The sequence below is a fragment of the Protopterus annectens genome, chromosome 7.part0 (genome assembly GCF_019279795.1).
Source record: "Protopterus annectens isolate FY-2018-M chromosome 7.part0, PAN1.0, whole genome shotgun sequence".
NCBI lineage: Eukaryota > Metazoa > Chordata > Ceratodontiformes > Protopteridae > Protopterus > Protopterus annectens.
This window is the reverse complement of record NC_056739.1, coordinates 890745856-890761795: the sequence shown is the minus strand read 5'-3', so window position 1 is coordinate 890761795 and position 15940 is coordinate 890745856. Positions and strand designations below refer to the sequence as shown.

The 15940-nt window shown below is 42.5% G+C and overlaps 1 protein-coding gene across 1 annotated transcript in view; it reads right to left on the bottom strand.

Moving 5' to 3' along the window:
- The window catches only part of ETFA (electron transfer flavoprotein subunit alpha), a gene marked incomplete at its 3' end in the record, with an annotated part of 355222 nt that overhangs the window by 147043 nt on the left and 192239 nt on the right, over positions 1-15940 (bottom strand). Inside the window, 1 exon segment of the mRNA XM_044077468.1 lies at positions 9795-9896. Within this exon segment, the coding sequence (XP_043933403.1) occupies positions 9795-9896 (102 nt within the window).

Here is a 15940-nt window from a genome sequence, read left to right as displayed (position 1 = left end):
GGTCCGGAGCAAGAAAACAGTTTCCCCAATGGGGTACTTAGCTTTAATGAAGACTTCGGTTCTGAAATTCGGATTTTAATATCTCAGGAGTCGGCCGACTGGCACTTGTGAACTGCTTTTGCTTTGGGCACCGTGCAGCAAGAAAGACTGAAGAAAATGGCATTGGCTGCATCTTTTATACCCCTGGCGCACTGACGTCAGGGAAGAGGCGACAGCAACCGATGCCGGACCTAGACTTTGGAATTCGGGCCGACTGAGTGTAGCCTGCCAGCAGGATAACCCAAGAGTAATGACTGCAACAGTGAAACACGATGAACATCATGGCTGGGAGGAAATGGACAGTTAGACAGCACCTGAAAAGGAAGACATCTGAATCCCTGAAGCCAGAGTAGCCTTAACAGGAAGAGCCCAACTGCCACTTTTTTGCCCTTAGGAGGAGGGAGAGATTGCCTGCGAACAAAGGCTGGCTTACTGGGGTAGTTTCTCTAAAACTTAGGAACAGGAGAGACAAACGTGTTGGAGTTCCTGTAAAGTCTTCCCCTTATCCTGAAGGGACTTAAAATCAGCAGCAGCTTTCCCAAATAAGTGCATTATCAAGAGGGGCATCCATCAACATAGCCTTGATATCAACAGGCAATGGCTGAAGATGAAGCCAAGAATACCTCCTCATCAATGACCTAAAAGCAGCAGCCCTAGAAGAAAAGTACAGTTTTGTACCTACCATAAATGTAGATGTTCGAGGATTCCCTTGCTGCAGTCCTGACTATTGGGTATAGTCCGCGTCCCAGTCGGCCCGAATACCAGAGTATAAGGCTGACGTCGGTCATGGCGCCTTAGACTGACGCCAGTACGTCAGGGTACTAATGCGCATGACCAACGTCATTTCCTCAGTCTTTTCTTGCCCCAGATGTCAGAAGACCCAAAAAGACAAGTCCCAAAAACAACCTGCACCAAAAAACATGTACAATATATACAGCAATATATACAAAAATATAAGCATGTAAACTCACCTACACAACCACCCTGAAACACAGAGGGAAGGAGGGAGGGTAAATTGGACTGCAGCAAGGGAATCCTCGAACATCTACATTTATGGTAGGTACAAAACTGTACTATGTTCTTCGTCTTCCCTTGCTGCAGTCCTGACTATTGGGTAGAATCCCAAAGCAGAGGTAAGGGAGGCTGGCAAATTATAAAGTAGCAGGAGCTGACAACATGCCTTGTAAAACAGCCGTGGCAAAACCAGCCCTAGTCTTAGAGTATGTAGGCAGGTGATAATGCCTAGAGAAAGTATGCACTGAACTCCAAGTAGCTGCTTCCAGAATATCCTTAGTTGCCACCCCTTAGAAATGCTGTTGAAGTGGCAGTAGCCCTAGTGGAATGAGGCCTAATCCCAGCTGGAACCTCTTTGCCATGATGGGAATAACAAAATGCAATGCAAAAGCCAATCCACCTAGAAATAGTTTGTTTTGACACAGGCTTGCCCTGTGAACTCAAAGCAAAAGAAACAAGTAACTGCTGAGACTGCCTAAAATCTTTAGTCCTGCTCAAATAATAACGCAATTGCCTGTGTACATCTAAAGTGTGCAAAATCTTTTCCCCTTTATTTTGAGGATCTGCAAAAACGTAGGCAAATGAATAGTTTGGTTTAAAGCCACACTAGAAACCACCTTAGGCATAAAGGAAGGATTAGTACGTAATGAAACCCTGTCCTTATGGAAAACCAAAAGGGCTCTACTGCCATAAGGGCCTGCAACTCAGACACCCTTCTTGCAGAAGTAATAGCCAACAGAAAAGCAGTCTTCCATGACAAATATTTCAATTCAGCAGTAGCTGCAGGCTCAAAAGGTTGTAGAGTAAGTTTTTCCAACACAAAATTGAGATCCCAAGCAGGAGTAGGAGCTCTACGTGGGGTCTTATATTCTTTGCCCCTCTAAGAAACTGCTTGAACAAAGGATGCGAAAACAAAGGTGGGTCACAATCATAGTGAGCTGAAATTGCTGCAGCATGAATCTTTATGGAAGAGAAGGACAAACCTTTGTCCAATAATTCAGTAAGATATTGAAGAGCCACACTCAAATTAGGCTCTGAAATCTCCAAATTCTTTGCTGTACTCCAAAATAAAAATCTCTTCCATTTTTCTGCGTACACTCTCCTAGTACTAGGCCTTCTAGCTTCCATAATCACATTTAAAACTTGTTGAGGAAGCTGAGACCTGCTGTGCTTCAACACAGAATATGCCAAGCTGTGAGATGAAGAGATTGAAGCTTGACATTGAGCAGATGACCGTCCTTCTGAGATAACAGATGAGGAATCAGAGGTAAAGGCCATGGAGGCTTCTTTACAAGACTCCTTAGAAGTGGGTACCAGTGTTGCCGAGGCCAATCTGGAGCTATCAAAATCATCCTTGGCCTGTCTTGTCTGACCTTTAATAATACCTTTGGAAGAAGAGGCAGAGGTGGAAAGGCATAGACATGAAGGTTTTTCCAACTGAAAGACAGAGCATCCACTTTCCAAGCTGTGTGATGAAACCCCTTTGTGCAATACTTTGGCAGCTGGTGGTTTAGTGGAGAAGCGAACAGATCTATGTCTGGAGTTCCCCATGACACTGTCAATTTCTGAAATACATGAAGATCCAGTTTCCACTCGTGGGGATCCATGATTTGTCTGCTCAATACATCTGCTAGGGAGTTCTGTGCTCCTGGCAGAAACCTTGCCTGAAGAGTCAGTTGCAGGCTTAACGCAGTCTCCCATAAAATCATTGCTTGCCTGCATAGAGGATAAGAATGTGTTCCCCCTTGCTTGTTGATGTACCACATGACAGTTGTGTTGTCTGTTAGAATCAACACCTGCCCTGGAAGAAGTAACTCCTTGAACGCCATCAATGCAAACTGGACTGCTAACATCTCCTTCATGTTGATATGTAGATGCTGTAGTCTGGCAGGCCACTTGTCTTGTATCCACTTTCCATTTAGATGAGCTCCCCAAGCAGTGTCCGAGGCATCTGTCGTTAAAATCTGACTCGCCTCTGGTCGGGTCACAGAGAGTCCCTTGTTTAGGTGACATTCCTGAGCCCACCACAAGAATTCCTTTTGAAGGCAAGGTATTATATGAATGACAGTGTCGAAATCTTGGCAGTGCTGTGTCCATACATTTTTGAGATACCATTGCAGCTTCCTCATATGCAGTTTGGCATTGGGAAGCACCAGAATACAAGATGCCATGAACCCTAATGCTTGAAGGACTGTCCTTGCAGTCAGCACGGACTGATGAGATAGTTGATGGAAGTAAAGTGACAGACTCTTGTTTGTCCGGGGTTAAAAAGGCCATCTGGGCTGCTGTATTCAGTCTCACACCCAGAAAGCACATGTCTTGAGAGGGTACTAGACTGGACTTTATTTCGTTCACAGAATACCCTAGGCATCTTAGCACTGCTATGACATATTCCAGATGCTGTAGAAGGTCTTCCTTTTCTTGAGCCAGAATCAGGCAGTCGTCCAAGTAAGGATAGATTTGAATGCCTTGAAGCCTGAAGTAAGCTATCACTGGAGCCAGAACCTTTGTGAATACTCTGGGCAGTAGATAAGCCAAAGGGCAATGCAGAGAACTGATAATGAAAATCTCCAGTTCGAAATCGCAAATACTTTCTGCAACTTAGCCTTATAGGCACATGAAGGTAGGCTTCCTTGAGATCCAAAGTTACCATCCAGTGATCCTTGCCCAGCAGAGGTAACAGTTGCTGTAACGTCAACATCTTGAACTTGGGAATGTCCAGATAAGTGTTGAGGATAGATAAATCCAAAATTGGTCTCCACGTGTTCCCCTTCTTTGGTACTAGGAACAGGCGAGAATAAAATCCGAAGCCCCTTTCTGATACAGGGACTGGCTGAATGGCCCCTATCTGGAGTAACTGAGAAACTTGCTTGTGAGCCTCTATTCTTTGTGGAGGAGGAACATCTGGCATGCCTTTGAAAGGGGGCATTGTGTGGAAATAAAATCGGTAACCGTGATGAATGATATCCAGCACCCATCTGTCTTGAGTGATTAAATCCCAATTTTCTTTGAAAAGAGACAATCTTCCTCCCAAAGGAGCTGCCAGACGAGAGTCCACTGGCAGCTGAAAAGGCAGGTCATTGGTTCTGCTTACGAAAGGACTGACCCCTGCCCTCACCAGAAGTCTGAGCAGGTGAACTGTCTGATCTAGGCCTAAACGAACCTTGAGCCCTGCCCCTACCACGTCTAGACCTACCCCTAGACTGGGAGCCATAAGCAGGATATGTCCACCCCTTAGCAGGCCAATTTCTACTAAACTTCGGAGGCTGCACCTGCAAAAAATCTTTAACAGTCTGCATAGACTTAGCTTTGTCCTCCATTTTCTTTAAAACTGCTTCCACAGGCGGTCCAAACAACACATCAGACTGTAAAGGAGCATCCAAAATCCTGGTCTTAACATGCTCAGCTAAATTCTGATCCTTCAACCAGGCATGTCTGCGAAGAACAGAACTAGTAGCAGCCACCCTCGAGGAGGCCTGAACAGCATCAAAACCACACTGCAAAGAATGCTTACCCACTTGTTCAGACACATGAACCAAATCCAGCAATTCTTTACACTCAATACCTTCCGCCAAAGCATCCACCTTAGAGTTCAATTGTGAAAGGAGATAATTCTGATATTTCAGCATATGAAACTGACAATTCAACGCCCTCATGGCTAGAGTGGAAGAAGTATATACTTTCTTACCCCACCTATCCAAAGCCCTTGCCTCTTTATCAGAGGGTACAGGATTTTTAACCACAGAAGCTTTAACACCTTTAGGCCCCTGAGAAACAGTTTCTGGGTCCGCCCTGGGACTCTTAAACAAATACTTATGAGCTTCGGGCACCCTATAATATCTATCAGGCTTAACAGGAGCAGGAGGCAAGGAGTCAGGGTTCAGGGAAGCCTCTGCAAAAACATCCTCCACCACATTCAACACAGGAGGAATAGCTAAGGGCCTATGCTGGGGTAAAAACAAAAATTCCCTAAGCCTTTTTCTGGAATCAGAGTAATCCTGGCCTTCCCATTTAAAGTGCTCCCTCATGGAGTGAAGAGTCTCTGAAAATGAAAAATCCTCAGGAGGAGAAGCTGTAGGAGTGGAATCATCCACATCAGAATCAGAATAAGCAGGAAACTCTTGCAAGTCTTCCACAGAAGACTCTGAAGCCTGTGAACACTGTTCAAAACTATCAAACTCCTGTTCCACCCTAGGCCTCTTATCAGGCGGGGGCATAGAACCTCTAATCAGAGTAATCAAATCTTCTGCCATTTTAAGCATATGTTTCTTAGGCACAGAGCCCGAAATGCTAGGAGAAGCCCCCACAGAAGCTGAACTTGGCCTACCTCTAAAAGAAGCTTTGGCAACAGAAGGAGAGGCCCTAACTACCTTGGGAAGAGAGGGAAGAACAGTCACCTGAGAAGCCCCCCTCAGCCTGGCCTACCTCCTGAGAGGGCACATCCTGTAACAGTAAAGTATCTGCCTGAGACTCCATAGAGACTCCTGGCAAAACCTCTGGCTCCCCTGAGCCTTCTAGAGAACCGACGTCCGGGACTGCCGGTTCCTCACCCCTAGGCTTCACTGTTTTGTCCTTGCGCTTCTTGGATGAAGCGGGCGGAGCATCCGACGGCATATTATAATTGCAACGCTTCCCAAACACTAACCTAGCACAATCAAGCCTCCTCATAATAGTGCGCTTGTTAAATCTAGCACAAGAGCGGCAACCAACAACGTCGTGCTCAGGCCCTAAACAAGGTATACACAATGTATGATAATCCCTATGCGGTATCTGCTTCCCACAAGAAATACAGTTATTCACTTTTTCTGACATCCGGTTAAATACTGAGGCAAGAAAAAACCGAAATGTTCCCCAACGGGGTTACTTAGCCAACTCTGTTTCGGTCTGAAACTCCGGTTTCGGAAAATCTCAGAACGCCAACCTGCACTCGCAAAATTGCTTCTGCATCGGACCATGCGGCAAAAAAGACTGAGGAAATGACGTTGGTCATGCGCATTAGTACCCTGACGTACTGACGTCAGTCTAAGGCGCCATGACCGACGTCAGCCTTATACTCTGGTATTCGGGCCGACTGGGACGCGGACTATACCCAATAGTCAGGACTGCAGCAAGGGAAGACGAAGAACATCATCTGTTGCATCATAGCTACACTTGATGGAATGGCAAACCACCTGTGAAGAAGTCCCCAACAGGTAAAGAGCAGAAGATTTACCTCAGAATCTGGAAGATCAGAAATAACCTGCCAAGTCTGAGACAGGAAAGCGAACACATTCCTGGACATATGGGTCCAATAATTAAATAGCCCTAAAAGACAAGGTAGCAGAGGTGTAAACCTTCTTATCCAACCATTCCATAGTTTTGCTATCTTTATCAGAAGGCAGTAACTTGGGCGAAGGAAGCAATTGTGAGGGCTTGTAAGAGACCACAGACACCGCTGAGAGGTCAGCAGCAGGACACTTGTACAAAAAGTTACAGTCCTCAGGCACCCTATAAAACCTATCAGGTTTCTTAGGAGCGGGGAGCTGAGAATCAGGAGCTTTACAGGCACTGGAAAATGCATCCAACAAAGCAGACAAAAATAAGAGTAACAGCAGAAGGTTTAGGCGATTCCATCTGCAGCAACTCATAGTACCTCTTATGGATCACAGAGACCTGAGCGCAATCCCGTTTAAAAAATTACATCACCCTGGAGACTGTATCCCTATAAGAAATCTCTTCAAAGGGAGTTATCAGGACTGGTAGAGTCCACTTTCTCTGACCCATAGTCCAAAGGAAAAGGAATCTGAGGAGGATTCCTCATCCAAATCCAGCTCCTCCTCAAAAGATCCAGGGAACAGGATTTCTCTAAGTGGAGTAGAGGACCAAGGAGGAATTGCAACAAAATCCCCCATGAGCAGGTTTTATTACCACCAAAGCATCAAACAAACCCTGAGTGAAGGACTGCCACTCACTCTGTGGATCCCTAGGAGCAGGAGAAACGTGTTTAATTTTATGTTTTTTCTTTGATGGAACATCTGCCTTGTAAAACTAGGAAGGCTCTGACCCAGGACGGCATTCAATAACAGTAGTAGGGACTTCCTCCCTGACAAAAGTCTGAATATCCTAGGCCCCTCGGTAGTTCTCCCTGAAGTCTGTAAAATCTCATTGGACATCCTTAAAGCCAGATCCCCACTGGCTTCCAACCCAGCCGCAGCTGAGGAATCAGACAATGCCGGGCAGACCTCTGGTTGTTCACTTACCTCGGGAGAAACCTACAGCAGAGAATGGGCAGCGAAAGATTCCAGCCTATGTTTCTTAACCTTCTTCCCTGACAGCTGACCCTCGGGGTGGGAAGTTCTTTCCATAATACTTTTAATGAGAAGCTTAAGTCGCTGATTCTCCAGATACAGTGTTAAGGAAGAAAGCCTACTATGCAGAGTTTTTGGTACAAAAGCCTGACAGATGGAACACAGAATGTATGGTTGTGAGAGGCACCTAGGCAAAACAAACACTGTTCATGGTGGTCTTTATGGGGAATCTGTCTCCCACACTGGCATTTACCCTTCTTGGATGACATGAAACCCAAAAAGCAACCAAAAGACAAGTAAAAAAGAAAGCCCAATGGAGCAATTATCTGCAAAGGCTTGGAAACCAGCAAAGGCATTTAGACGGATGATTGAAAGATGGCGTTCAAACTGGCGGCAAAGAAGTTCTGAGGATGGTATGATCGGACGTCACCTTTATGCCCTACACTATCTGAGAATATGTGTTTCATGTACACTGTACCAGTTTAACCTAAGGCTTTGGTATACTGGCCAGAAGTTGGGCTGGTCTAGACAGGGAATCCCAGACAAAGAATACTGCAACAGTAACATGAAAGGACATCAAACTCTGACACAGAGCTACTCAAACATATATTTTACAAATAATGCCATAATACTACACTTGTTAACATTACTGAATCACAGTTTGGTTCTCCAGTTCAGTTCCTCACCAGAGAGCGTTTTCTAAGCAGAGACTGCATGCTCTCCTTGTGTCTGGATGGGTCTTCACTTACAGCATATCTTTGGATTTGGAAAGAAACCTGAGCAGCCAGTGAACTGGCAAACCTCTAAATTGCTGTATAACTGCATGGTATTCTAAAATCTGCTCATTTATTCTGTTCTGTAACAGGGAGAAGCACCAGGTTGTGGTGAAAAGATATGTGCCCCAAAGCTCTGGGTACAGGGTTTGATCCTGACTTATGGTCACTGCTATAGTGAAGACTGCATGTTTTCTCCATGTCTGCAAGGGTTTTTTTCCAGGTACTCCTATTTCCTCCCACCTTGTACAATCATGATGCTAGACAAGCTTAAAATGTACATATATTTATATGTTGTATTTATCCTTACCCTTGTGACCCATGCTATGACCAACTCACGTCCCAAACAACTACTAAAATAAATAAAACAGTTGTGCGGAAGTTGTTTTTTAGTAATCAGGGAAGATGTAGGAGAACTGATATGGGGCAACATGGTCAAGGGTTGTGAACTTCGATACTCTGGTTACGCAGACAAGTACAGATATTTTCCATAAGCCTGCCAAAGATACCATGGTAAGAGAAAGAGAAACATCTGCAAAATTCTGAAGAGTTGAGAGGCATTATCTTTCAGTCTCGGGATTCCAAACAATATGCCAGCTACTACAATGCATAACAAATCAGGCTTTCAGCATGAACATTTTTTTCCACATCTTTTTAAATCAATCCCTTCCCATCTTGATGTTTTATAATATTTTTGCCTCAAACCTTCCACCAAAGTTCTATAAGATTCAGCGTTCACACTATTGTACTACTTTCCAAAAGCTGAATTTGCAGTCACACTGCAACACCCACAGGTATGCAAGCATGAACCATCACTTTTACTCATAAGGAAGGCTCACAAGCACAGTAAGCTGGAAATGCTGCAAGGGTACTACAAAAGAGATGGCAAACCTAAGGAGATGTACTTCACTCTGTAAACCCACTTGCGTTCCAGGCATGCTTTTCTGTACTTTTTGTGCGTGTACTCACCTTACAACATTTCTGCCAATCAGATTCAATCTGAAATTTTTTTCTGGCCTTCCAAATTATTATTTTACATTTCCTGCTGAGCTTATTTTACAAAGCTGGAGCTTCAAAGTTTAGCCTTTGTTATGATGCAAGGATCAGCAAAAACTGTTAAATGCTAGTACAAACTCTGAAACTTATGAATAAAAATTTGGAGCTTTAGTAATGTTAAGTTTCCAAACTCCACACTAACAAAGCATGAACATCAGCAGTATCATGGCTGTAACATTACGATAGGCACAGGTCAACTTGTATTTATTATGCCACAGCAAACATTACTCAACCACATACACCAAGCAATGAAAAAAAAAAAATATGAGCTTATTTACATTTTTAATTATTTCCTGACATGCATATGAAATGCATATAAAAATCAATGAGCCTGTTACGAAGACTATATTTCTGAGTCATTCTGCAGAACATATTTATAAATCTGATCACTTTAAAACTATTTCTATTCTATAGACTGTTATGGTAACATGCAATGGTCTGACACAGGTGCCAGTGCGCTAAAGGTGATAGAATAATTGTCCACACTGACCAATGCCATGCCAACAGTCATACTACCAGACATTAAGATAGGGTGACAGCTAACCTCTTCAGTATTTTGTTTCACAAAAGCACCATCATTAGAAAATTTCAAAGTTTCAGTAAGTATAAAGTATGGAATACTTACCACCAGAAATGACAGTCTTTGCACTGGTTAGCTCTGGACGGTCACTCTTCGTTAAATTCTGCCCTAGCCACTCAGAAAGACCAACAGCAGCAGGAGGTGAAACTGTGAATAAAGAGTAACAAAATGTCAGATCTGCTGTCACAACTGTTGATGTTGTCTAAAGAAAAAGGTATTTGAAAAGTGGATAGTTAAAGAATGGAAATTGGAAACTATCAAACCTGAAACAGTCCGTTCATCTTACCACACAGCAAAGAGATTCAAGAAAAAATATTGCAAAGGCAAAATGCATTTTCCTGCTTATTTTACACAAGATCCATTAAGTAAAATTGGAAACAGTTGCTTAAGACTGCAATAGCTTGCTTTTATATATAGCTATCCTGATGCCAGGGGCACATCATATAAGAATCTGTCTAGAAAATGAATTAGGAAGACTAGAAAAAAATGCAGGCCATCCAAAGTCTGGTACAGAAAGTGCTGAATTACCTAGAAGAGAAAAAGCCATCTGACGTCCAGCACCATGAGAAGATGCAACGAACTCAGCTGCTCGCATACACCACATAATGCACACAGTCTGATCCAGTTAGCCCTCTGCCTGTCTCCTTACTAGGAGCAAAGGGAAACCGTGCATAGGCCACTGTGCCTACATTTTTCAGAAATTCAAAGTACAGACTGACAAGAGGCTTGGACCTGCCATTCAATCATAGTGAAAGCAAATGTTTACAATGAAGGCAAGAAATTGCAGCAATTTTTCCTCATTATGTGTAATGTTACAGGACAGTTTGTACATCCTTGTGTTGATCGCAATGAACCATATTATAATAAGTAATCTGTCATTCTAAACTACACAGATTTAGGCTGATGTATCCTAAAAATGAGAAGGATAATTCTGGGCACTGCAGAGAACTAATCCTATAAACATGTTGGTAGACTTTTTATGTTCTCTACCCTGGCTCTCAGCAGAAACACTGGAAATCAATGTGTGCATCCCGTGGAAGTAAAGATGCAAGTGGTGGCCAGATGCTTTAAAGAACATATTTAAATTTTAGACTCCCTGACCCAAACAACCCTCTACAAGTGGCAAAGGCATAGAACAGCTCCACGTTTTACATTTACATGATGTAAAATCAGTCTGAATTAAAAAAAGAAAGGAAACAAACCTAAAACTGCTGAAACACAGCTATACAACATAAAGACTAAAAACTTGTAGAAGAACAACTATTCAAACAACTCAAGTAGCACCCCCCCCCCCCCCCACACACACACACACACACACACAAGAATTTAAATAAATTTGCTGAAGTAATACAGGAAAAAATAAGACAACCAGCCTAACAGCCATATCTCCTGGGAGTGGAGTCTCTAAATGCAAGTCTCCTGAGGTTAAAGTCTCCAGGCTTGGTGTCTGAACTTGTCCTGGCTGGAAAGATTGCCTTCCAAACATACCAAGGGGGTGTCAGAATCCTTGGCTGCCCTGTCTTCCTCATTTTTGTCTCCCTCTCTCTTTTCCTGGGTCAAACTTCAGAGGGAAGAAGCCCTTCCAAAATTAATTTAGTCAACTTGTAGCATCCTGAAGTAAAAATTGCAAAAAACTTCACATTCTGCATCTAAATGTTTCACTGCCAGGCACATGACAAAGTATGTGCATCATGAAGTAGAATATCTCATTGGCCACAGCTGCCACACTTCTTAAATCCTAAAGCACTCTCTGCCTTGTCTCTGCCTATCCAATACCTCCATAAACCACTCAAAGGCTAGCTAGACTAATAATACAACAGCCACACTTAACAGGCCTAAGCCTCACAGCTTGCTTAGGTGGTAGAAGAATATGAGAACCCCCTCTCTGAAAAATCTAATGCAACTCTAGCCTGACACTACCCAAGCCTAGCTACAAATAAAATAAAAAAAAATCAGCACTGATCTGCCATTAAGTTTGGAGAAAATAACAAATCTTGTGCTTGGGTGCACCCTGCAACGCAGTTTCATGAGTGACCGACAAGTTCTGCAGAGATGAGGGCAAAAGTCAGACTTGGGAAGGATCTATGGATGCCAAAATTACTGCTGCCTGTAGCATCCATTCCCACCGTTTAAGTACACAGACTGAATCATACAAGACACCTATCTAAAAATACAGGTCAGCAAAAACAGAAAAACTTATTACTGAAAAACAATCTAATTTCTAAAGACAGACATTTTCTGGGAAGCTTCTGGTTAAACTACTGTATGTATATGGAGATGTACACACACACACAGTTCTGATACAGCTGGGTTGTGTCAATGGGACTACAGTGGGTAGGGTTCAACTGATTTACTGCCTGGTAGCCACCTACAAACCTATGAAGGCTTGTCAATTCTAAGTAATCAAATATGCCTCATAAGCTTTGAGTATGCATTTATCATACACAGTACCTCCTGTAGCCACATTAAAACATTGAATTCAAAATTATAGATGCTAGCTTTAAAAATTAACATTCACTTACAGTTAAACAAATGTTTTCAAAACCCAATCAAAAATATGACAACTCTGATGGCAAAGATGTAAAAAGAATTTTGAGGGAGCTGGACCATGACAAGATGCACAACTCAGTACAATGTGAGTTTTAACTTTAAAAAGGGGGCATCATGGACACAGGCTCTTGCCAATTTCCTGACTACACTGTGCTTTCCTGACTTTTGCTAAATATGAACTGATCAAGCTACAGTGGATATGATCATCACCACGAGAAGTCTGACATGTAGGTTGATTGTTTACATGGTCTCAGTCACATCACATAAAAAACAAGTGGCTGATGAACCAAATTATCAGAACAAACAGCACTGCATGCATTAAATATCTAGAAAAGTGATGACAAATGACTTTGCACCACAGCAGTGCACCATCAAGCTTTCTGACTTCCTCAATGAATGCTACAATAAAAAGCACAAAGTGACATGGAATCTAACATGCAAGGACCTCTTATCCCTCTTAATCTGCCCTCTGCCCTACTCATGAGATTTTATGCAGCTCGTAATAACCTTTTTTTCTTTGCTCACTCTTACCCCTAGACAGACAGGCACAGGCAGGCACACGTAGACACGTACACGCAGACACATACACACTAACTACATCTTTTACATTCATTTTTAAATTTCAATTCTGCTGTTTCTGAATACCTATCTGCCATTCCATTCATGAGTTACCATTTCAATGGAATATTTATCTGCATCTCACATGAGCCATCCACCTCATCTACAAATTAAAATTTATTCTGCTCTCTTTATATAGCACCTGATCAAAATTACAGATACATAAATATTTCAAGGGTAGCGAGTCTTACAATTTTGCACCTTGCCTACACCCTTCCTCAGGTTGTACCTCATTCCTGCTGAAGGGCCAGTGTCAGTCACTTCTATTGCCAGATTCTGAAGGGCATCCATATTGTCTGTGTCCATGTGACAAGGCCTCCACAACTGGGTCTAATACTCCAGAAATGCCTTAATCTGTTTTCAAAGAGGGATCACAACTTCTTGTTCTTTACTGCAGAGCTCTCTTGCATGTCCCTGCATTCTTCCTTAATTTCTGGTAACCTAACCAGATCATCTCAAGACTTCCTTTTATTTATTTGCAATAACTTCCCCATATCTATTATATATGTATGCACACATATGTATATGCATACGTATATGAATATTTTGCATAAACTTATTTCACTAATGCCAACAGGACAAACATTCAACAGGACATGATCAGTATCTCAAATACCTCCCCCAAGGTTTGGAGACTTCAGAATTTGGTATATTGGTTAGGGGTATATTTCACTGCACCCCGAAAGGGAAGTTCCCTACCAGCATAATTATCAATAAGCTACCTGTTCAGTCTTCCCCCTGCAAATTGTCAGGTTTTAATAAAAAACATTCAATCTAAAGTGACTGAAAAGACTGCACCATTTACAGCCTCAAGAAGATCGTATGTTACAGATTCTAGCTACACCACTCAGTTACAGGCCAATAAAAACTCATAAACCTAGGTATACAATGCAAAGTCAGCCATTTTAAGTACATGTTACTAGCCAAAGATTGCCCAGCTGAGTTAAATATGAAGCTGATAATGTGACCTGGCTCCATAATTCTTAAGTTCAAACAAAAACAACCTTAGCAGTTACTTCAAGCATTCTACTGCCTTTTAAGAACATGACAAAGAAGAATTAAAGGGAGACACTTGTGTCTTTCGGCTTTTCCCAGTTAGGGGTCGCCACAGCGGAACTCCGGTCCGCTACCAGTAGATTTTTACGTGCCAAGTTGCCGGCCCTGATGCACAACCTTCAACGAAGATATGCCCATTCACGCATATCTCCACAGAGAAGACACTCTAGCTGAGAATCTTACAGGACAACGTCTTACTGTGAGGCGACAATGCTACCGCAGCACCACCACCCCAGTTTCAATGAAAGGGAGACACTAAAATGGCACAAATGTCTTGCCAGTCTAAAGAGGTAGTCCCAGTGCTACCATTCTAAGTAGATATCACAAATAAGATTTGCTGCCCCAAACCCCGAAAAAATCTGTAGGGACACAGAATAACCAAATCAAGTTTACATGGCCGCTCCATCAGACCATACAGAGTACAAAGGAAAAATATCAACCATGTACGAGTGACATGGAGAACCTCCTGATGGGCTCTGACAGATGAGATAAATAAATTCTCTCTCTCTCTTCAGTTTTGTGGTTTATCTGTCCTTTAAACTTCATGTATATCTACAAATGGTTATATCTCCTTTCTTGGCCAATTTGGCTATCCTTTTCTTGTTTTGAACTTGTTTTTTTCTAACCACTTTTCTTGTTTTCTTTTGCTTAAACTGATACTACTTTCTGCATTTGTCTTCTGTTGCATCATATTTCTTAAGTGACAAACACGTTCTTAAATTCTGATGCCAGCTAGTTTGAAAAAAATAAACTGTTTTCCCTTTCTTTTGATTTATATTTGCTCACCCAAATGCTTCTCCAATGGCAATGCTCATGTATTCCAATCAATGTTTCAAATGACATGCCTTCTCATGGGTTCTTAGGTGTGTACTAGGCTAATGGCATTGGAGCCTTTACAAGCCTAGCCCATAGGATTACCATGGCATTGTGCCACCTGACATTAGTTCCCAGTTCCTCTGTCGAGTAGAGCCACTGGAGTGATCCCGGGGGTGAATTTTATTTCCCATCCACTCAAGATTTCTCTTGAAGAGGGCCTGTGAGGTGCTCTGTTTGACATGTATGGGAAGTCTATTCCATAGCATGGGCAGTCTCTGGGTTATGAACCTCTCCCTCCAGCATGTTCTGCTGATTGTGGTAATGAGGCTGAGGTCTGAGAAGCATGTGGTGCGAAGGGATTGGGATTTCTTTAGATGTAGCATTTCTGACAGAGCTGGGTAAGACATGGCTTTGTAAGCGAAGCATAGATTGCCTTTAAGTAGGCGATATGAGACAAAATAGTTGGAGTTTTTTTGAGTCTGTCCATACAGGACAACTGTTTAAAGCCTAGGATCATCTTTGTGGGGTACTTTTGTGGCCTTTCCAGTTGAGGCGTCTAGTGAGGTACATGCCAAATGGGGCATTCTACTCCATTATTGTCTCTCTCTACTCTTCCCTCATTAGGCCAATGACCTCTTTCTTCCTGGATGCAAAACCTTAGTAATGAGATGTGCCACACAAAAGGACTTTCTAATCACAGTGGCAAGGTGGTGGTCAAAAGAGAGGTTGCTGTCAGCCTGTGTTCCCAGATCTCTTATTACACCTTCTGCGTTCATTGGACTACCATCAATGTGGTAATTAATGTCAAACTCTACTATGCTGGCAGTCATGAAGTTTCAGTAACTATTACATATGCCTCCGATTATGACCTTTAGTGCTCTCCCTGCCATTTACGAGGTTGTGTCACATTCTCAAATCTATCCCACTGATTACAGCTGAGTAATAACTCAAGACTTAAAATGCACGTGGTGTATGTGGACATAAATTATCTAGGTCAGGGATTTATATATTTCAGAAGAACAAGTTCAGACTTCAGTGACCATCAGAATTAAGTCTATAATGAAATATAGTGAAAATGTGCAATACAATCTAGAAACATCAGATACTGGTGTACTTATAGGTATAAATTCTACAAAAAGCGTTAAAAATAA